General features: G+C 42.8%; 1 protein-coding gene and 1 long non-coding RNA gene across 7 annotated transcripts in view; one reads left to right on the top strand and one right to left on the bottom strand.

The window, feature by feature from the left end:
• LOC103349176 (uncharacterized) overlaps positions 1–14,147 on the bottom strand; it is a 92,779-nt gene extending 78,632 nt beyond the window's left edge. Inside the window, exon 1 of the long non-coding RNA XR_007921945.2 lies at positions 14,012–14,147. This is a non-coding gene — a long non-coding RNA (uncharacterized lncRNA). The remainder of the gene's footprint in view (positions 1–14,011) is intronic.
• A 210-nt stretch (positions 14,148–14,357) lies between these two features.
• The window catches only part of TCAIM (T cell activation inhibitor, mitochondrial), a 51,683-nt gene continuing 43,474 nt past the window's right edge, over positions 14,358–22,566 (top strand). For all 6 annotated transcript variants that reach the window (XM_051852593.2, XM_070051044.1, XM_051852592.2 and 3 more), the window contains exons 1-2: positions 14,358–14,550; positions 21,974–22,046. In XM_051852593.2, coding sequence (XP_051708553.1) covers positions 14,358–14,550; positions 21,974–22,046 — 266 coding nt within the window. The remainder of the gene's footprint in view (positions 14,551–21,973; positions 22,047–22,566) is intronic.

The raw sequence follows: 22,566 nt of genomic DNA, 5'->3' as shown, positions 1-22,566 counted from the left end.
GGGAAATTGTTACTTTTAGAACCAATGTCTTCAAGAATCCTTGACCAGACTGTCAAGAGACAGTTTACCATTGTTACTTTTTACTGCGTATATCCTCTTTTGTTGTCAGTTTTTTTCTCTGTTTTCTCTTTCTCTCTCATCTCTCTACTTCACACTATATGCTGAACTCTCTATGTAACACAGAGCTAATTATATGTATTTTAAGGCAATTAGAAGAAGATCCCAGTTAAAAATAAGGAAGGGAATAGGAGATGGAGGAGGTAGTCTAAAATTTATAACAGTATAGTTCTGCATACAGGCATATAGACTTACCTCTCAGGGTACAGCCATAATAGTTCACCCCTTTCCCCACTTGATGATGCTTGTCATTAACCCATGCCATCTGAAATTAATGTCTCTGCTTTCAAGAAAAACGGTACATATGTGTATTCATATGATATTTACATATGAAACACATGTGGTAAAATGTTAAAAATCAAAGAGATTTTGATTAAATGTTTTAGTTTTGGTGAAATAAAAGGAAAAATGCAGGGGAAAGAAGAAAGAGAGAAAAACATGACCAAACTTGCCATTCACAACAATATTGACTTCAGATCAAAGACACAAAAAAGGTGACTAAGAAACGAGATAAAGGTATCCCATGTAAATAATAAGCAGAGGGAAGCAGGGGTGGCTACACTAATGTCAGGGAGAAGGGCCTTAAGTCCACAGCATTTGTAAGTACAGAGAAGGAAGACCATCACCTATTAATACAAAGTTCAGTACAGCAAGAAGATAAAACGCTTCTAAATATGCACCCATGTCCGCTAGAGGGCGAGCAAAGGAAATAAATGATAGAATTTGAACCAGCTTGGCGTATCTCATGAGGGACATAGGGGCAAGCAACTGGGTAGAATCAAGTTCAGAGAATTTGTACATGTTATTTATCCTGCTCTATCTCTGGCCTTTACAGAATATTCTAGAGCAGGCCACACAGGCAGCACAGAGGCTGCCACCACAACACGACATGCATTGTAACAGTTGTTCACACACTTTCAGTAACTGGACTTTGTTAAACCATTCACAGCCATTTTTCCCTTAGCAAGTGAGCCTGGAAACTAACAATTTCTCTAGTCCCAGCCACCATGCAGGCATTTTAATGAGAAAGTAGTTCTGTGTAGACTCTAGATCGAGAAAACAATGTTTTCTACCTTTATGCCGTCATTTCTTTTAAATTTCCATTTCCACCACTGCCTTACATACAGCAAACATTGGAGCACCTACTGTGTATCATGCTGTACATGTAACCACTTCTACCTGAGCTGGAAGCGTTCTTCAACCTGCCAGCAGAGATCAGCATTGCAGGTGCTAACTCTATTCCCCAACAAAAAGGGAACAAAAATATTAGGGTCTATTGCAGGCCATAAGGTTAAGTGATAACATTTTCATTTCAGTTACATATACACAGATGTGTGCACTGGATCATTATGTAAAATGTATTTCTTATTATAGATTATAATGAAAACAAATTTTGAAAGTTGAATTTTTTAAAAGACAATGATCAGAAATTTAGAGATGTAAAATTGCTTGTTCATAGCCCTTCATTTCAATTTTGTAGTTACATTTCACCTCTATCTTGTTTGCTGTACTTCCTGATTTTAGCTCTTAGAGTGGGAGTTAATGGAAGTGACTTAATTTTTCAAATAAGCAATTGTGACTTCAAGAACTTCCCAGATCAAGACAGTGCAGTAGGGAGGGAACTTATTGCTCTAGTCTAGGAGAAGATAGTTTTAAAAAAGTATAGAGAGCGCAGTCTGAGGGAAGAGTTAGGGAGAAAATGGAAGAGGAAACACGACAAATTATAAGGACACAATGGACCTACAGGGAGAGCGTGGATGTGCACACTCAGAACCTCAGCAGCTGAGACTGCTAGCATTGGAGAGTGAGGTGAGACCAGCAGACACTCCATTAATCCAATCAGATGTAGTCCAAAGATAAAAGCTATTACAGCAAAAAAAAAAAAAAAAGACAAAAAAGAAACCAAGGAGTATCCTACAAATGCCAAATAACAACTGCACCAACCCAAGAAACAAGAACAAGGAAGACAACATGACACATCCAAATGAACACAACACTTCAATACTAGATCGTGAAGATGATGAGACTGAAGAAATGTCAGAAATGGAATTTTAAAAATTGATCAAAGGATTACTTAGAAGTAAGCAGAAACAAATGAACGAACTAATGAAATCCATACATGACATGAAACAAAATTTCTCCCACAAAACTGAGATCTTAAAGAGAAGGTGAAATGAAATATTGGAAATAAAGAATTCAGTAGAACAAGCAAAAAATAAAGTGGACAGCTTTAAGAACAGAAGCAGTGAAGCAGAATAAATACCCAACTTAGAAGACAAAGCACAGGAAATTATATAATCAGACCAAACACAAGAAGATGAAATTAGAAAACTAAAAAACACTGTTAGGAATCTACAGGATACTATCAAATGACCCAACATATGGGTTCTAGGAGTTCCTGAAGGCATGGAAAGAGAAAGGATTGGAAGGCCTTTTGAAGGTACACTAATCCACTGTTGGTGGGAATGCAAACTGGTAAAACCACTATGAAAGAGTTTGCAGATACCTTAGAAATCTGAATATAGCCCTACCATATGACCCAGCCATACCACTCCTTTGAATTTACCCAAGGGAAATTAAATTGACAAATAAAAGAGCTATCTGCACCTCCCTGTTTACTGTAGCTCAATTCACAACAGCTAAAACACAGAATCAGCCTAAATGCCAGTCAATGGAAGAAATTATAAGATATGTACTCTATGGAATACTGCACAGTGGTAAAAAAAAATGAAATCCGGTCATTTGCAACAAAATGGGGGAATCTGGAAACCATCCTACTGAGTGAAATAAGCCAGTCCCAAAGGGACAAATATCATATGTTCTCCCTGATCTGTAACATCTAACTGAGCTAACATAAAAGGAAATCTGTAGAAGTGAAACTGACAATATGAGAAGCAATGACTTGATCAGCCCTGGTCCTGGCTGTTGAGGAATAGCTTACTATTTTATTCTTTAATAGTATTTTCTTTTTCTACTTAATACCATTGGTTGAACTCTTTACTTAACACAGAATTATTCTGTGTTAAAATCCAATTGAAGGCCGGTGCCGCAGCTCACTAGGCTAATCCTCCGCCTTGCGGTGCCGGCACACCGGGTTCTAGTCCCGGTTGGGGCACTGGATTCTGTCCCAGTTGCCCCTCTTCCAGGCCAGCTCTCTGCTTTGGCCAGGGAGTGCAGTGGAGGTTGGCCCAAGTACTTGGGCCCTGCACCCCATGGGAGACCAGGATAAGTACCTGGCTCCTGCCATCGGATCAGCACGGTGCGCCAGGCACAGTGCGCCGGCCGCGGCGAACATTGGAGGGTGAACCAACGGCAAAGGAAGACCTTTCTCTCTGTCTCTCTCTCTCTCTCACTGTCCACTCTGCCTGTCAAAAAAAAAAAAATCCAATTGAAAACGGATCCTAGAATCAAAAGGGAGAGAATGATCCTGCGGGGGAAGCAGGACACACAGCAGACTCATAGAATGGCAAACGCCCAAAACAGCACTCCTGCCTCAGAATCAACCCTTGGGACATTCAGATCTGAATAAAAGGTCCATGAGAGTCTCACAGGCATGGAAAGCCATGACACGGTGGCAAAAAACAATCTAAATGAAAGATCCTGGTGAACAACACCCAGCAGAAGGATCAGGCCATCAAGGAGAGAGGCGCCTTTCTCTGAAGGGAGGAAGGAACCTCCACTGTGATACAGCCTTGACTAAACAAATTCAGAGTCGGTGAACTCAAGGGGCTTCCATAGCCTGGACAGCTCATAGCAAGAGTCTCGGGAGATTGCTGATGTCATAAATAAGAGTGCCAATTGTTAAATCAACAACGGGAGTCACTGGGTTCATGCTCCCCACATAGGATCTCTGTCCTTAATGTGTTTAACTATGAAACTCAAAAACAACACTACTAGTCAAACAATACCCTATACCTGGTTCGGTTGTGTGAGTGCAGCCTGTTGAAATCCCTGCTTAGTATATACTAAGTTGATCTTCAGTATATGAAGGTAATTGCAAATGAAATGTGATGAAAGGCGGGATGGGAGAGGGAGTGGGGGAGGGGAGGGCGACGGGAGAGAGGGAGGTTGTGGGGGGAAGCCACAACAATACAAAAGTTGCATATTATATTCTACTTAAAACTATTGGTTGAACTCTGTAACTAATACACAGTTACTCTTAGGTGTTTAATTAATGCTATAACTAGTACTCAAATAGTATTTTACACTTTGTGTTCCTGTGTGGGAGCAAAATGTGAAAATCTTTACTTAATATATGCTAAATTGATCTTCTGTATATAAAACTAATTGAAAATTAATCTTGATGTGAAGGGAAGGGGAGAAGGAGTGGGAGAGGGGAGCGTTGTGGGTGGGAGGGAAGTTATGGGGGGGAGGAAGCTATTGTAATCCATAAGCTGTACTTTGGAAATTTATGCTCATTAAATAAAAAAAGAAAGAAAATGGATCCCTGTAAAAAATAAGAGTGGGAATAAGAGAGGAGATGTACAGTTCGGCATATGTTCCCACAGACTTACACCTAAAGGTAAAGCTAAAAATTTGCCATAGGACTCCAAATTCCATTAAGTTGGCAGGTACTAATGCCATCTTACAGGTTAAAGTGATCATATTAAGTGTGTAACTGATCATATAGATAATTCTACCAGACATTGAAAGAAGAATTAACTCCAATTCTTCTCAAACTATTCAGAACAATCGAAAAAGAGGAAGTCCTCCCAAATTCTTTCTATGAAGCCAGCATCACCTTAATCCCTAAGCTGGAAAAAGATGCAGCATTGAAAGAGAATTACAGACCAATATCCCTGATGAACATAGATGCAAAAATCCTCAATAAAATTCTCGCCAATAGAATGCAACAACACATCAGAAAGATCATCCACCCAGACCAACTAGGATTTATCCCTGGTATGCAGGCATGGTTCAATGTTCACAAATCAATCAATGTGATACACCACATTAACAGACTGCAGAGGAAAAACCATATGATTATCTCAATAGATGCAGAGAAAGCATCATATAAAATACAACACCCTTTCATGATGAAAACCCTAAGCAAACTGGGTATAGAAGGAACATGCCTCAATATAATCAAAGCAATTTATGAAAAACCCCATGGCCAGCATCCTATTGAATGGGGAAAAGTTGGAAGCATTTCCACTGAGATCTGGTACCAGACAGGGATGTCCACTCTCACCACTTCTATTCAATATAGTTCTGGAAGTTTTAGCCAGAGCTATTAGGAAAAGAAAAAGAAAATAAAGGGATACAAATTGGGAAGGAAGAACTCAAACTATCCCTCTTTGCAGATGATATGATTCTTTATTTAGGGGACCCAAAGAACTCTACTAAGAGACTATTGGAACTCATAGAAGATTTTGGCAAAGTAGCAGGGTATAAAATCAATGCACAAAAATCAACAGCATTTTTATTCAATATAGTTCTGGAAGTTCTAGCCAGAGCTATTAGGCAAGAAAAAGAAATTAAAGGGATACAAATTGGGAAGGAAGAACTCAAACTATCCCTCTTTGCAGATGATATGATTCTTTATTTAGGGGACCCAAAGAACTCTACTAAGAGATTATTGGAACTCATAGAAGATTTTGGCAAAGTAGCAGGGCATAAAATCAATGCACAAAAATCAATAGCCTTTGTATACACAGGCAATGCCACGGCTGAGGAAGAACTTCTAAGATCAATCCAATTCACAATAGCTACAAAAACAATCAAATACCTTGGAATAAATTTAACCAAGGATGTTAAGGATCTCTACAATGAAAATTACAAAACCTTAAAGAAAGAAATAGAAGAGGATACCAAGAAATGGAAAAATCTTCCATGCTCATGGATTGGAAGAATCAATATCATCAAAATGTCCATTCTCCCAAAAGCAATTTATAGATTCAATGCAATACCAATCAAGATACCGAAGACCTTCTTCTCAGATCTGGAAAAAATGATGCTGAAATTCATATGGAGACACAGGAGACCTCAAAGAGCTAAAGCAATCTTGCACAACAAAAACAAAGCTGGAGGCATCACAATACCAGATTTCAGGACATACTACAGGGCAGTTGTAATCAAAACAGCATGGTACTGGTACAGAAACAGATGGATAGACCAATGGAACAGAATTGAAACACCAGAAATAAATCCAAACATCTACAGCCAACTCATACTTGATCAAGGATACAAAACCAATCCCTGGAGTAAGGACAGTCTATTCAATAAATGGTGCTGGGAAAACTGGATTTCCACGTGCAGAATCAGGAAGCAAGACCCCTACCTTTCACAATACACAAAAATCCACTCAACATGGATTAAAGACTTCAATCTATGACCTGACCATCAAATTATTAGAGAGCATTGGAAAAACCCTGCAAGATATAGGTACCGGCAATGACTTCTTGGAAAAGACCCCAGAAGCACAGGCAGTCAAAGCCAAAATTAACATTTGGGATTGCATCAAATTGAGAAGTTTCTGTACTGCAAGATAAACAGTCAGGAAAGTGAAGAGGCAACTGACAGAAGGGTAAAATATATTTGTAAACTTTGCAACTGATAAAGGGTTGATAACCAGAATCTACAAAGAAATCAAGAAACTCCACAACAACAAAACAAACAACCCACTTAAGAGATGGGCCAAGGACCTCAATAGACATTTTTCAAAAGAGGAAATCCAAATGGCCAACAGGCACATGAAAAAATGTTCAGGATCACTAGCAATCAGGGAAATGCAAATCAAAACCACAATGAAGTTTCACCTCACCCCAGTTATAATGGCTCACATTCAGAAATCTACCAACAATGGATGCTGGCGAGGATGTGGGGAAAAAGGGACACTAACCCACTGTTGGTGGGAACGCAAACTGGTAAAGCCACTATGGAAGTCAGTCTGGAGATTCCTCAGAAACCTGAATATAACCCTACCATACAACCCAGCCATCCCACTCCTTGGAATTTACCCAAAGGAAACAAAATTGGCAAAAAACAAGCTGTCTGCACATTAATGTTTATAGCAGCTCAATTCACAATAGCTAAGACCTGGAACCAACCCAAATGCCTAACAGTAGACTGGATAAAGAAATTATGGGACATGTACTCTATAGAATATTATACAGCAGTCAACAACAATGAAACCCGGTGATTTGCAACAAAATGGAGGAATTTGGAAATCATCATGCTGAGTGAATTAAGCCAGTCCCAAGGGACAAATATCATATGTTCTCCCTGATCGACGACAACTAACTGAGCACCAAAGGGGAAACCTGGTGAAGTGAAATGGACACTATGAGAAACAGTGACTTGATCAGCTCTTGTCCCGACTGTTGATGTACAATGTAATACTTTATCCATTTTAGTATTGTTTTTTGTTCTAGTACCATTGGTTGAACTCTGTAATTAACACACAATTATTCTTAGGTGTTTAAATTTTAACTGAAAAGTGATCCCTGTTAGGAATTTGGAAAAAATTATGCTGAGTGAAATAAGCCAATCCCAAAGGTACAAATACCACTTGTTCTCCCTGATAGGTGACAACTAACTGAGCACCAAAAAGGAAACCTGTTAAAGTGAAATGAACACTAGCAGAAATGGTGACTTGATCAGCCCTCACCCTGACTGTTGATGAGCAACTTAATATGTTATCCCTCTTAGTATTTTTGTTTTTTTGTTCTACTTAATACTTTTGGTTGAATACTGTAATCAATACACAATTATTCTTAAGTGCTGAAACTTGACTGAAAAGTGATCGCTGTTAAATATAAGCGTGGGAATAAGAGAGGGAAGAGATGTGCAATTCCGGACATGCTCAAGCTGACTTAACTCAAACAGTAGAGTTAGAAACATACCAGGGGATTCCAATTCAATCCCATCAAGGTGGCATGTACCAATGCCATCTCACTAGTCCCAGTGATCAATTTCTGTTCACAATTGATCATAATGATAGGACTAAGAACCAAAGGGAGCACATAAACAAGACTAGTGTCTGCAAATACTAGCTGATAGAATAAAAAAGGGAGAGAATGATCCAACATGGGAAGTGAGATACACAGCAGACCCATAGAATGGCAGATGTCCTAAACAGCACTCTGGCCTCAGAATCAGCCCTTAAGGCTCGTGGATCTGACTGAAAAGCCCATGAGAGTATTTCAGGCATGGAAAACCAAGACACTCTGGGGAAAAAAAAAAAAACTAAATGAAATATCTCCGCTAGTGAGATCCCAGTGAAAAGAACAGGTCATCAAAGAAGGAGGTACCTTTCTCTGAAGGGAGGAAAGAACTTCCACTTTGACCATGGCCTTGTCTAAATATGATCAGAGTCGGCGAACTCAGGGGGCTTCCATAGCCTTGGCAGCTCATGACAAGAGCCTAGGGTGATTACTGATGCCATAAACAAGAGTGTCAATTTGTTAAGTCAACAACAGGAGTCACTGTGCACTTACTCCTCATATAGGATCTTTGTCCTTAGTGTGCTGTACATTGAGATTTAATGCTATAACTAGTACTCAGTATTTTTCACTTTATGTTTCTGTATGGGAGCAAACTGTTGAAATCTTTACTTAATGTATACTAAACTGATCTTCTGTATATAAAGAGAATCGAAAATGAGTCTTGATGTGAATGGAAGGGGAGAGGGAGTGGGAAAGGGGAGGGTTGCGGGTGGGAGGGATGTTATGGGGGGGAAGCCATTGTAATCCATAAGCTGTATTTTGGAAATTTATATTCATTAAATAAAAGATAAAAAAATCGTGTCTGTATTGAAAATGAACAATTTTTTGTTATTATTCACTGGATAGTGTAACAACTATCCACATATCATTTATAAGGATATGCACAGGTTATATACAGATGCTATGCTATTTAATAGAAGTTAGATAAGGCATCTGCAATTTTTGGTATTCACTCAAGGTCTGGTACCAATCCCCTGATTAAGGACAACTGTACTTGATTTGGAGCTTAAAGACAATTTTTCATGAAAGCAATATTAAGCCTATGGTACTTCCACCTTTGTTTTTTATGTTTTGGGGGGAGGAGGTTGCTTCAATATTTCTTGCACTTTTACTGCGATAATTCTCCCAGAGCTGAAATGTGTTGGGGGCAAGAGGGACGCTAACGATTGTGTCTTTCCTTTTTGGCTTCCCCCTTCAATCAAATGAGAATGTTTTTCGTCTCATATTTTATTTCAGGGGGGAAATAATATTAGTGAATTTCTACTTAATTTGTTATTTTTTATTTTCCTCTTCTGATCAGAAAAGTGAAATCAAAATGTAAATTATACCTACCTATAGCAAAGCGAGTTAACAGTTTGTTGCTCTTGGCAGTAATCTAAGGAGGTGCGAATACCTAGTGGCTGGAAATCCAAAGCCTGGAGCCAGAAGGCAATGCCCCAGGCTGGCTTAGAGAGATGAGTGCTTATCCCCTCATTTGTGGCATTGGAGTAACTGGACTTAATTTCAAAGGTAGTGAAAGTCAGGCAAAAATGAGATAAAACCTGTATTTGTTTAGCACCTGGCACAAGATAGTTCCTCAAAGCTTAGCCATCATCTACATTTGAAAGACTTCTTGGGGACCATCTGCAGTCCTGGCATCCCACATGAGCACTGGTTTGAGTCCCAGCTGCTCCATTTCTGATCCAACTTTCTGCTAATGGCCAGGGAAAGCAGCAGAAAATGATCCAAGTCCTTGGACCCATGCACCCTCATGAGAGACCCAGAAGAAGCTCCTGGCTTCTGGCTTCAGCTCAGCCCAGCTCCGGCTGTTGCAGCCATTTGGGGAGCGAACCAGCGGATGGAAGATCTGTGTGTGTGTGTGTGTGTGTGTGTGTGTGTATAACTCTGCCTTTCAAATAAATAACTTTTTTTAAGATATAGATTTATTTACTTATTTATTTATTTTTGAAAGTCAGAGTTACGCAGAGAGAAAAGGAGAGGCAGAGGGAGAGAAAGAAAGGTCTTCCATCTGCTGGTTCACTCTCCAGTTGGCTGCAACAGTCAGAGCTGCACTGATCTGAAGCCAGGAGCCAGGAGTAGGAGATTCTTCCAGGTCTCCCACACAGGTACAGTGGCCCAAGGACTTGAGCCATATTCCAATACATTCTCAGGCCATAGAAGAGTACAGGGTAGGAAATAGAGCAGCTGGGACATGAACCAGCACCCATTTGGGATGCCAGCACCGCAGGCGGTGGCCTTACCCACTATGCCACAATGCCAGCCCCTCAAATAAATAAATCTTTAAAAAAGAAATATTTCTTGAAGAAATTTGTCTTAAGCATTTTTAAAAGATTGATTTTAGGGGCCAGCACCATGCAGCAGGTTAATCCTCCGTCTGTGGCACCAGCATCCCATATGGACGCCAGTTCTATTTCCGGCTGCTCCTCTTCCAATCCAGCTCTCTGCTGTGGCCTGGGAAAGCAGCAGAAGATGGCCCAAGTCCTGGGGCCCCTGCACCCACATGGGAGACAGGGAAGAAGCACCTGGCTCCTGGCTTTAGATCAGCACAGCTCCAGCCATTGTGGCCACCTAGGGAGAACCAACGGACGGAAGACCTTTCTCCCTGTCTCTCCCTCTCACTGTCTGTAACTCTATCTCTCCAGTAAATAAATAAAATCTTTAAAAATAAAAAAAGATTTATTTTATTTACTTTGAAAGGCAGAATAACAGAGAGACAGAGAGAGGAAGAGACAGATCAATGTTCCATCTCCTGGTTCACTCCCAAACATCTTCAACAGCCATGGCTGGGCCAGGCTGAAGCCCAGAGCCTGGAACTCTTGTCTGGGATGGACCAACATCCATGGTCTTCCAGGCCCATTAGCAGGAAGCTGGACAGGAGGTGGAGCAGCCAGAACTCAAAACCAGCAGATATGCAACGTGGCATGACAAGCAGTAGCTTCATCACTCTGCCACAACACCAGGCCCATCCTAAAATGTTTTAAACAAATTTTACATATTTAAATTGGTTTTAAAAATATGACAATATAATGCTGCCTGTATACAATTTGGATATCCCAAGAGTTTTAAAGATTTTCCTTGGGGCCGGCGCTGTGGCACAGTGGGTTAAATCCCTGGACTGAAGCACCAGCATCCCATATGGGTGCTGGTTCAAATCCCAGCCGCTCCTCTTCTGATTCAGGTTTCTGCTATGGCCTGGGATAGCAGATGGCCCGTCCTTGTGCCCCTGCACACACATTGGAGACCCGGAAGAAGCTCCTGGCTCTTGGCTTCGGATCGGCACAGCTCCGGCCGTTTCGGCCATTTGGGGAGTGAATCAGCAGATGGAAGACCTCTCTCTCTCTCTCTGTCTCTACCTCTCTAATTCTGTCTTTCAAATAAATAAAATAAATCTAAAAAAATTTTAAAAATATTTCCCAATTTATCACCCCTAATAAGCACCTAAATAGGTTAAAAGTTAAACCTCTCCTCTTGAAAAGTGAAGTCTTTAGAACATGCATTGGTGAGCATAGCTACAACATGCTAAACACCTACAGGATGGAAATGTCTTTGATCATTAGTATTCTGCACCATGCCAATCTTACTGTAGGAACAGTAAACAGTGCATGAAGTGGAATGGCGCTAAAAGCACTGCACTCAAACACTGCAGTTAACTATTGGACAGAGGTCAATTCTTCACATTATAATTTATATTATTTCTACGTTTTGGATTCATAATTCAATATAGGGAATAACAATTAACATATATAGTTGTTGTTAGATCTATTCAAACAAAACCTAAGTAGCTATTCTGGTTTTTTGGTTACTGTGAAATTATGCTGTGCTTATTATGACCTGAAATAAAAGCTATTTGCAAAATGCTCAGAAGTCACTTTGCAGTGTTTTTTTATATTTTTATTTCATATTTGATGCTTCAAAAGCATTTTACAAAGAGCACTGCTAGACATACAGGATAAGCTCACTGCCATTTAGTGTAATAAACCTGTCTCTTTATGTGAAGAATTATTCTGTAAAGTAAACACAAGTATTGATCACCTAGGTGTATTTTGGAAGTCTAGGTTTTTACTTGTTAGGATCTTTGCAAAGTTTGACCTGTTATTTGATTTGTGCTCTTTCATTGGGTCGCTACCCACCATTGGAGTGAAAATTTATACAAAAATTTCCTCTGATTTCTTCTTATTCATATGAGATTGAAATGCTTTCAGTTTTAGATTTTACTGAAATCTTCCTGGTATCTATCTAATACCAGTAGTATTCAAAGTCCTGGGACTTTGACACAGATGCTACAGATAGTTTTGAAAATGCTTGTTTAGAGCCGGCGCCATGGCTCAATAGGCTAATCCTCCACCTTGCAGCGCCGGCACACCGGGTTCTAGTCCCAGTCGGGGTGCCGGATTCTGTCCCGGTTGCCCCTCTTCCAGGCCAGCTCTCTGCTGTGGCCCAGGAGTGCAGGGGAGGATGGCCTAAGTGCTTGGGCCCTGCACCCCATGGGAGACCAGGAGAAGCACCTGGCTCCTGCCTTCGGGTCAGCGCGGTATGCCAGGCACAGTGCGCCGGCCGCGGCGGACATTGGAGGGTGAACCAACAGCAAAGGAAGACCTTCCTCTGTGTGTCTCTCTCTCACTGTCCACTCTGCCCGTCAAAAAAAAAAAAAATGCTTGTTTAGGAGAGAACTTTACCTGGGGCTGTGCCACAGTGGGTTAAGCAGCTGCCTGTGACACCAGCATCGAATATGGGCACCAGCTGGAGTCCTGGCTTCTCCATTTCCTCTCCATCTCCGTTAATGTGCTTGGGAAGGTAGCGCAAGATGGCCCAAGTGCTTGGGACCTTGCCACTCATGAGGGAGGACCCAGAATATCTTAGGTTCCTGGCTTTGGCCTGGCCCAGCCCCAGCCATTGAGGTCATTTGTGGAGTGAACAAGCAGTTGGATGATGATGGTGTGTGTGTGTGTGTGTGTGTGTATTTGTGTTTAATTCTGCCTTTCAAGTAAATAAATAAATATTTTAAAAAAAAACCTGCATTCTGAATGCAGATCATGGCTCCCCACACCTGGGCTAGGATATAAATGTTTTATGTACTTATATAGTTCTCTATATTTTAAATATTTTTATGTGTGTTGCAAACTTTTAACATTTAAATTATGAATGAGACCTGGGACTAGCGCTGTGGTATAGCAGCAGGTAAAGCCGCTGCCTGCAGTGCCAGCATCCCATATGGGTGCCGACTCGAGTCCCAGCTGCTCGACTTCCCATCCAGTTCTCTGCCGTGGCCTGGGGAAGCAGTGGCAGATGGCCCTGGTCCTCGGGCTCCTGCACCCACATGGGAGACCCAGAAGAAACTCCTGGCTCCTGGCTTCAGATCAGCTCAGTTCCAGCCGTTGTGGCCATCTAGGGAGTGAACCAGCAGACAGAAGACAGCTCGCTCGCTCGCTCTGCCTCTCTGTAACTCTTTGAAATAAATAAATAAAACTTAAAAAAAAAAAAAAGATGAGAATGAGACCTACTTGAGACTTGAAATCAAACAAGTTATTAGCATTCAATAAACATTTTAGTGACTGCAAGGATGTTACATGTTCAGAGAAGGATTTTCTTTAGGTACCATCCTTTCTTGTGTTTAAGCAGCACCTAAAAAGTCTTTATCCTTGGTCAATCCAAAAGCTCTAAGAACCATGTCTGCAGGGGAAATACGTGGTAGTTTATTCGAGTCAATCTGGCATACTGTTGAAAATAACATCAACAACTTCGTTTCTATATTTTAAAACACTGTTCTTAAGTGCATAAACACTGTCACATAGACGTTGGCCTGGAATCATACATACGGGTCCTTCCTTGCCAAGCTACCTTAGGAAGCCAAACTCCTTTTCCGAAGTCACCGTCATAATCTGCCGCACATTCTCCAAGGCAGTAAGCCTCGCCCTTAATTTGATCTTTAAGCCAGAATTTAAAATCACCTAGGAAAAGACCGGGCGGCCTCCGGGCGCTGAGGCGGGAGCTCCGGCACGGGTACAACCGGGCGGCGGTAACCGCCCTGACTGAAACGGGCACCGGGCCAGAAAGGCTGACTGACAAGCGGAGGGTCGTGGCGAGCTGCGCGGCGCCTGGCACTCCTCCAAGGGCTATCGGAGACCCTCAGACCGGGCGCCAGGAAGCAGCAGCGCCCACGGAGACGCCAGCGCTAGATTTCAGAACGGGGCTGAGCGGGCCTGGACCTCCCTCCTGTGAGGAGAACCCACGGCGCGCCGCGGCCGCGCCCCCGCCCGGGACACTCGGCGGGGGACGGCCAGGGACTGCCGGCGCATGCGCGCGCCCGCCAGGCTCCGGCGCGCGCTCGGTCGTCCTCCGTCCCCGGGCCTCCCAGCGACCCTCGGGCCGGCCTTCCCCACCTGCGGAGCAGGGATTTTTCCAGCTCCCTCCGGCCTCATTCCGCGTCATCTCGGGAGTGCTAGTTCGCGCTTCCGAAAGCCTCCCGCGGAGCCCCTCAGGGCGGCCGGTAAGAGGGCGGAGAGGCAAGGCGGTGGGGGGGAGGGGTGCGGGGGCGTCCCCAGGGCGCCGGCGTCGGCGCCGGGCAGGAGCAGCGGGCGGTTGAACCCGCGCCTCCGGCTGCGCGCAGGCGCCTTGGGAAGAGGCCGGGCCCGCTCCGGCCAATGAGAGCGCGGCCTGCGGCCCGCCCCTTGTCCGGGCTCACCTCGGGCGAGCGGCGCGTGCACTGCTGAGGTGTCGAGGTGGGGGCCGGACCCGCGCTGCCGGCGGAAGTGGCTCCGAGGGCGCGCGTGCGCATGCGCATGCCCCGTGCTGCGGGAGCCGCGGCGTTCCCCGGGTTGGTGCGGGGTGGGCGCTGGCCGAGGGCGCTTGCGGGAGCTGTGAGGCGCAGCCGGGGAGGGGTCGCAGGAGGGCGCCCGGGGCTGGATGCGCCGGCGGCCCGGGCGGCCGTGTCGCGTCGCTTTGAACTCGCCTTGAAATGACGCAAAGGCGCTTTCGGTTTTGTCGTAGCCTACTGTGGTGTTTCCGAAAGCCCGTTAGGATTTAAATCTCAGAATGAAGATATTTAAGAAAGAAAGCTACCGCGTTCCCGTGGGTTGATCTCATGTAAAAATGGAGGAAAGCTACCTGCCCTTGTCCCTCCTTTGTGGAGCAAACATAGAAGCCGCGTGAGACGGGCACTGCCGTGGTCGCCGTCTGATGAGCGAAGCCCGAGATCGACTTTGTCAAGTTTCTTTCCACTAAAGACTCCACATGGCCAGAGCTCCGTCCTGGGCCCACGACTTGGCAAAGGCTTGGTGGCGGCAAAACAGCGTTCTTATTTACGCGCTCCCCTTGTGTAGACTTCTCACCGATTTAGAGAGCAAACCTAATTTGGTTTGAAACTCCACAAGAGATTTAATGCCTCATTTACCATATTAGTATGGTTCCATCAGAAATCTTTATTTGATGAAGTCGAAGCCAGTATGACCGTTAAGTGTATTAAAGTTGTCATTACCGGTGATTTGTGAGTTACTTCCTTCATCTTCCGTCTCTGGTCCAGGGAGGACACCATCTCCTCCCCCACACCCCCACTCTAGGTTTGGCATCTGGGAGTTTCCCATAATACTCTGTGCATGTCTGAATCATTGCATTTCCTCCAGTGTTTTATGATTATCTTGTGTGTCTCTGTTTCCACTGCTCCTTCTCTATCTCCAAGACTGTAAGCTTTTTGAGGGCTGGAACTAAGGATTTTGTATTCCCGGTGCTTTATATAGGAATTTGAGTTAGTGTTCCATAAAGGCCTCCTGATGATTGCCTGAATTAGCACTGGATGCTTCCCCCATCAGATAAGCCACTGCAACCTCCTTGGTTAGTTGGTAGCATGCCTGATGCCTTTTCCAAATGGGATACCGGGCAGAGTGGAATGAAGACAGGAACCACTCAAGAAAGAATTTGAAGACAGGAAGCCTGCAAGTTGATGTGGGCGGCCCAGGCTTTTGAAGCTGGTGTCACTAACAGATGAGTGTGTCCTGCTCCACCCTGAAGCAGTCTCCTAGATCTGCCAGTTGTGATTTGAGTTTCTGTGTAGCTAGTCCTGTAAGAGGAAGCACGTTAGAGCTGAACCTTGTAGTCTTCATCGCAGCTGGATTCCCCAAAGTGAAGTTGAGGTTCTGTGATCAGCCAGGGCCCTCTGGTTTAGTTTTCCCAGAGCCTGCTTGTTCCTTGAACAGGCTCCTCTAGGTGGATATAAAGAATTGCCGAGCCCTTTGAGTTCTGAACTGAGAGCGTTGGGCTCTTGATCTTGCAAAGCGGAGCACTAACCCAGGATCAGCACCGCAGAAGCCCAGCAGCCAAGCCACTGGGCTGCGGGCTCTGACGATGTCTTTGCTTACTTAGTTAGGTGTATTTCATTCTCAGAAGAAGGTAAACCGCACAGGAAACAACTGTGTCAAACAAAAACTTAAAAGTCTTCATTTGATTTTTACCATCCAAAGATCTTTCCCTGAGTTTTTCTCGCGAGCACTTTTAAGTTTCCAATTCTGCAGGGCCTGGTTGGGGCCTCGGGTGGGTTCCAGGTGATAGCTCCCACTGCTTTGAGACCACTGCCCTTTTTCTCCTTCCTTCCCTCTTTTCCAAAACTGGCTCCTGATATGACCACGTTCCTTGTCAGTCTTCAGAGCCCACTCTTAAAGGAAGGCTTATGAGAAATACCCAAAAGACTCAACCTAGTAAGACTCCAAGAAATATCGGTTTCCATCCTTATTCTTAAACAAACATATTTTTAACTTTTTCCAATGATTTGTATAGGAACAGATCATCTTAGAACAATAATTTGAGTGGCTACCAAAAGTAGTAATTGCATTTCATTTTTAGGTAAATAGGCATAAAGAGAAAATAAGGCTGCAAGCAGAGACAAAGGAAGCAAAGTGGACCCAACGCTAACCTTGAAAAGCGGCTGTTCCCAGTTATCTGGTGGAGCAGCTGTGCATGGTTATCTTGTCTACAAAGGAAAGATGTCCTAATTTCTGATTCTGTAACTCCAGTCATAAATCTGTTCTATAAATTTTCCCCTGCTATCTCTTTTATAAACATACCAGACCCACCGACCATAGGGAGTGTGGTCCTAAGTCACATAGGCTGCAATTTAAATCCACCAATGCTGTAACGGCTAAGGTATGATGCCAATGAACCTATAAATATTGTAAGCAACTTGGAATTGTTCCTCAATTTTCAGGAAATGATTCCAGCTGAACCCCCTGGCATTACTAAACGGTTCTGGATCCTCCACTGTCTCTGGTGCCTATTTGAACGTCGGGAGTTTTCCCACCCCAGATTTCTGTAACAGGCACTTTCCTATAGAACTGGGAATCAGTCGGCATCATGGCTGAAGGGAAAGAAAAGAATTCATGTGTTCTCATTGCTGCTCCATGCCCTGAAAGACAGTGTTTAAAGTATCAGCTTTAATTCAGGCAAAACCAGTTCCCACAGCACTGTACAGAGGGTCTTCAAAAAGTTTGTTGGGCCATGCATATTATGAAAACATTACACATGGACTTCAAAAGTTGCTTACACCAAAATAAACTCACCATTTAATTCCATTCTCCCATAAACATTTTGAAATGTGTTCATATGCAGCCGTGGCAAAACTGCCTATTGATTGAATTTTTAAGACTTTCAGATTTTGACCCTTCTTGCAATAATTCTTTTTTTCAAAAGATTTATTTATTTATTTGAAAGGCAAAGAGAGAGATCTGTCTTCCACCCGCTGGTTCATTCCCCAAATGGCCTCAGTGGCCAGAGCTGGGCCAGTCCAGAGCCAGGAGCTTCCTCCCAGTCTTCCACATGAGTGCCCAAGTACTTAGGCCATCCTCCAGTGCTTTCCCAGGCACATTCAGTAGACGAAGGAACCACTGAGCTAAACCAGCCCACCCAGGCACATTAAAAGGGAGTTGGATCGCAAGTGGAGCAGCCAGGTCTGGAAGCGGCACCCATGTGGGATGCTGGTGCAGCAAAGGTTTAACCTTCTATACCACAGCACAGGCCCTTGCAATAATTCTGAGTTTTTCAATCACAAAATTTGTTTTCAAATAAAATACTGTTTTTAACTACAAGTTCCATTTATATGGAAACCTCGTGAAATGGGAAAAAGAAGTCTGCAGTTTTTTCTGGACATCCTAAATTATATAATAATAATGGTTGCCCCTCTTACAAACTTTCTATTTGCCAAATGTTGTGAAGTCCCTTATGTATACTACTTATGTTAAATTTTTTATTAACAGTGATTGTACATACTTTTGAACTATAATTCAGCCTTTCAGTACATATGTGCAATGGGTACAAGTCAGGGTAATCAACATTTCCCCTGCTTTGAGGTAACTTTGATTGGACTGTTAGAGCTCCTTTCTTCTATTTGCTTATAAAATATATAATAGGTTGTTGTGAGCTGCAGTCACTCTACTATGCTTTATAGCTCTGATTTGGTACCTTGTGTCCAAGCCCCCCATATTCCCCTATACCCCTTCCAGCCTCTAGTAATCCGTATCCTGTGTTCAGGTTGAGTTATTTTTTAGCTCCCACATAGGAGGGAAGGCATACAGTATTTGCCTGTGTCTGACTTACTTCAGTTAACACAGGTATTTGATGCCTGCATCTCACATTGGAGCCTAGAGTTGTTAGCTCCAGTTCCTTTTGGTCTTTTCAGTCTTTACAAGTTTGAGCCTGTGCCTGTGCTATCTTAATTAAGTCTGTGTTGAAGTCTGTGGAGATAGTCCAAATGGTTTTCCTTTTTCCTCAGTATGTCTCCCTTTGGCCTCAGAAATCATTGAGGTGATAGAAGTATTTCCTGTTTTCTGTGTGTTTGTCTCAAACACAATTTCAGTGTGAATGGTTAAATAAAATCATCTCTTTAGTATTTAAATTAATACCTGTAATCACATTCAGAAGCCAAGAAACTCTTGCCACACAAGTGAACCAGAAAATCAATTGCAAGTATCCAAGATCGAAACTGTACTTTTTAAAAATATGAACCTTGATTTTTTTCTTTAAGATATACGTTTCCATTGTTGATGACATTTGTTTCATTGCATTTATTTATTTGAAAGGCGGAGTTACAGAGAGGCATAGGCAGAGAAAGAGAGGTCTTCCATCCACTGGTACAACACTCCCCAGATGGCTACAATGGCTGAAGCTGAGCCTATCCAAAGCCAGGAGCTAGGAGCTTCTTCCAGGTCTCCCACACAGGTGCAGGGGCCCAAGGACTTGGGCCATCTTCCACTGCTTTCCCAGGCCATAGCAGAGAGCTAGATCGCCAAGTGGAACAGCAGGACTCAAACTGGTGCCCATATTGCATGCCGGCACTGCAGTTGCAGCTTTACGTGTTACACCACAGTACCGGCCCCAAAAATATATTTCAAAACATTCTGTTGCCTAAATGTGGCAGCATATGAGTTTAGCCACATGGGAGATTTTTTTTTTAGAGGTTGATCAACTTTTTTTAAGGATTGATTTATTTATTTGAGAGGCAGAGTTACAGAGAGGGGTCAGACTAGATATCTTCCATCTGCTGATTCATTCCCCAAATGGCCACAACGACTGGGGCTGGACCAGGCTAAAGTCAGGAGCCAGGAGCTTTTGCTGGGTCTCCCACATGGGTGCAGGGCCCAAGGACTTGGGCCATCCTCTGCTGCTTCCCCAGGCCTATTAGCAGGGAGGTGGATTGCAAGTAGAGCTGGAGCTGGTGCCCATATAGGATGCCAGCACTGCAGGATGAGGCTTTAACCTGCTGAGCCACAGCACCAGCCCCTACTTTGGAAAAAAATTCAGCAAAACCCTGTCCATATGCATGCATAACAGACTTATTTCCTTCATATGGTCCCAGATTGGCAGATCACTGGACCTGCATGAACACATCGTTATCACCTGAAATCCATACTCTGCCTTGAGTTCACTGTTGGTGATGTACATCCTAGGGGATTTAACATGTGTAGAGTGACAGGTTTATACCAGTGTAGTTCACCACCCTAAAAAATCCTCTGTCTCTGCCTCCCCACCCACTGACCCCTGGCTCCTCATTCCTCCCTATCCTCTGACCCCTGGCTACCACAGATCTCCATACCTTTGCCTTTTCCACAGTGCCACACACTTGTATTCACACAATTTGTAGCCTTTTCAGATTTCAAGCTTCTTTCATTGAGTAATACGCCCTGGAGTTTCTAGGTTCAGTAGCTTTTTTCTTTTTAGTCTGAGTAATATTCCATTTCACTGGGTTTATTTACCCATTCAACTACTGAAGCACATCTTGGTTGCTTCCAACCTTTGGCAGTTATAAATGAAGCTACTATAAACAGCCACATACAGGTTTTTGTGTAGATGTAAGTTTCCAGCTCATCTGGGTGAAATACCAAAGAGTGCAGTTGCTGGTTGGTAAGAGGATGTTTAGTTTTATAAGAAACTGCCAAGCTGTCTTTCAAAGTGGCTGTAGTATTTGGCATTCCCAGCAGCAGTTCCTGTTGTTCCATATCCTTGTCAGCATTTGGTGTTGTCCGTGGTTTAAATTTTGGTCATTCTTCTAGGTGTGTAGTGGTATTTATTATTTTAACTTGGCAATTTTTGATTACATATGATGTTGGACATATTTTCATATGATTGCCATCTTTATATCTTCTTTATGAGGTGTTTTCTCTGGTATTTTGCATATTTTTAAATTGCTAGTTCATTTTCTAATTGTTGACCCATGAGGAAGGTGTCTTTTGCTACTTTGATTTCTGCAAGTGTTTGACTTGTTATCTTACACTCTGTCAACATTGTCTTTTGAAGAGCAGAGTTTTTTGTTAGGTTTATTTATTTATATTTATTTAAAGGTAGAACTACACACACAAAACACACACAAATACACATATATATCTGCCATCCACTGGTTCATTCCCAAATGCCCGCAACAGCCTGGGCTGTGCAAGGCCAAAGGCAAGAGCCTGGACCCCCTTCCGTATTTCTCATGTGGGTGCAGCAACCCAGCTACTTTAACCATCACTAACTGCTTTCCAGGGTACATTAGCAAGAAACTGGACCAGAAGCAGAGTAAGGACTCAAACCCAGACTTTCCAATGTGGGATTTGGGTGTCCCAAGCAGCATCTTAATGATTGCACTGGACCCCCACCCCCGAAGAGTAGAAGTTTTAAATTTTAATGAAGTTCAACTTATCAATGACTTATTTGATGGATGACGCCTTTGGTATTATATCTAAAAGTCATCTTCATATCCAAAGTCTCTAGATTTTCTCCTTTGTTATCTTCTATGAGTTTTATATTTACCTGAGTTAATTTTCATGAAGGGTGCAAGGGATGTGTTTAAGTTAAATTTTTTGCATGTGGATATCCAGTTGTTCCAGTGTTGGTGGTTGAAAGTCTGTCTTTGCTCTATTATATTGGCTTTGTTCCTTTCAGAGATCTGTTGACTACATTTATGTGGGTCTGTTTCTACTTGTTCTGTTCTGTTGCCAAGATCCAACTGTCTGGATTACTGTAGGTTTAAAGGAACTTCAGAAAAAGTCTTTGAGTAAGGTCAGCCTTCCAACTTTGTTCTTCATCACTGGATTGGCTAATCTGGTTCTTTTGCCTCTCCATGTAAACTGTAGAACCTGTTTGTCACTATCCACAAAATAACTTGCTGGGATTTTGACTGGGAGTGCATTGCATCTAAAAGCCAAGTAGGGAAGATCTGACATCCTGACAATATTGAGTATTCTTATTCATGAATATAGAATATCTCTACTTTTATTTAGACCTTTGGTTATTTATTTCATCAGATTTTCATCACTTTCCCCATATTCTTGTTCATATTTTGTTATATTAATACCCAATTATTTCATTTGGGGAGGTAGTAATATAATTGGTAATGTGTTTATAATTTAAAGATCAGCTTGTCCACTTGTCATATCTGTTTAACTTTTCAGCAATTAATGGATGCCTGGAAGTTGACCTACATCCATATTCAGAAATGTTTTGCCACCTGAGACCTTTGAGGAGGTGAGCTTGGTGATCCAATATATAATTAGTATTGGGGAGACATCTGTTATGCATTTGGCTAATTCCATTATGTTGTGTTTTTTGAATTCTCAAGTTCCTTTATATTATGATGGGGAACAGGAACAAAAGAGAGATTCAGCGAGTGAGAGAGGGAGGAAGAGAGGAAAGAGAGAGGGAGGAGAAAATGGATATGAGCAGCCAGCAGGTCCTCCAAGAGTCCAATCAGAGCAGAAAGGGAGAAAAGCCCGTCTTTCCCAAGAATTCCATGTGAAAAATGCTGGAGGAAAAAAAGAGCATAATTCCCTTTATGGTTATATCCCAAACCCAAACAGGTAGAGCACATGAGCATATGCAGTTGTTGTTGTTGTTGTTTAAAGCGTTTAAGAAGACTGTGATAATACCCAAAGAAAGGTCCTTAGAGAAATGGGTACAGGGCCTCCTGGCATGCCATGGGTGTGCACTAGTTGTTCGGTGAATGAATGCAATTTGGATGGGTGGAAGTAGGAGCGGGGAGGATGTA

The sequence above is a fragment of the Oryctolagus cuniculus genome, chromosome 10, assembly GCF_964237555.1.
Source record: "Oryctolagus cuniculus chromosome 10, mOryCun1.1, whole genome shotgun sequence".
Lineage (NCBI taxonomy): Eukaryota > Metazoa > Chordata > Mammalia > Lagomorpha > Leporidae > Oryctolagus > Oryctolagus cuniculus.
The sequence above is the reverse complement of the archived record's forward strand: the minus strand, read 5'-3'. Positions and strand labels throughout refer to the sequence as shown.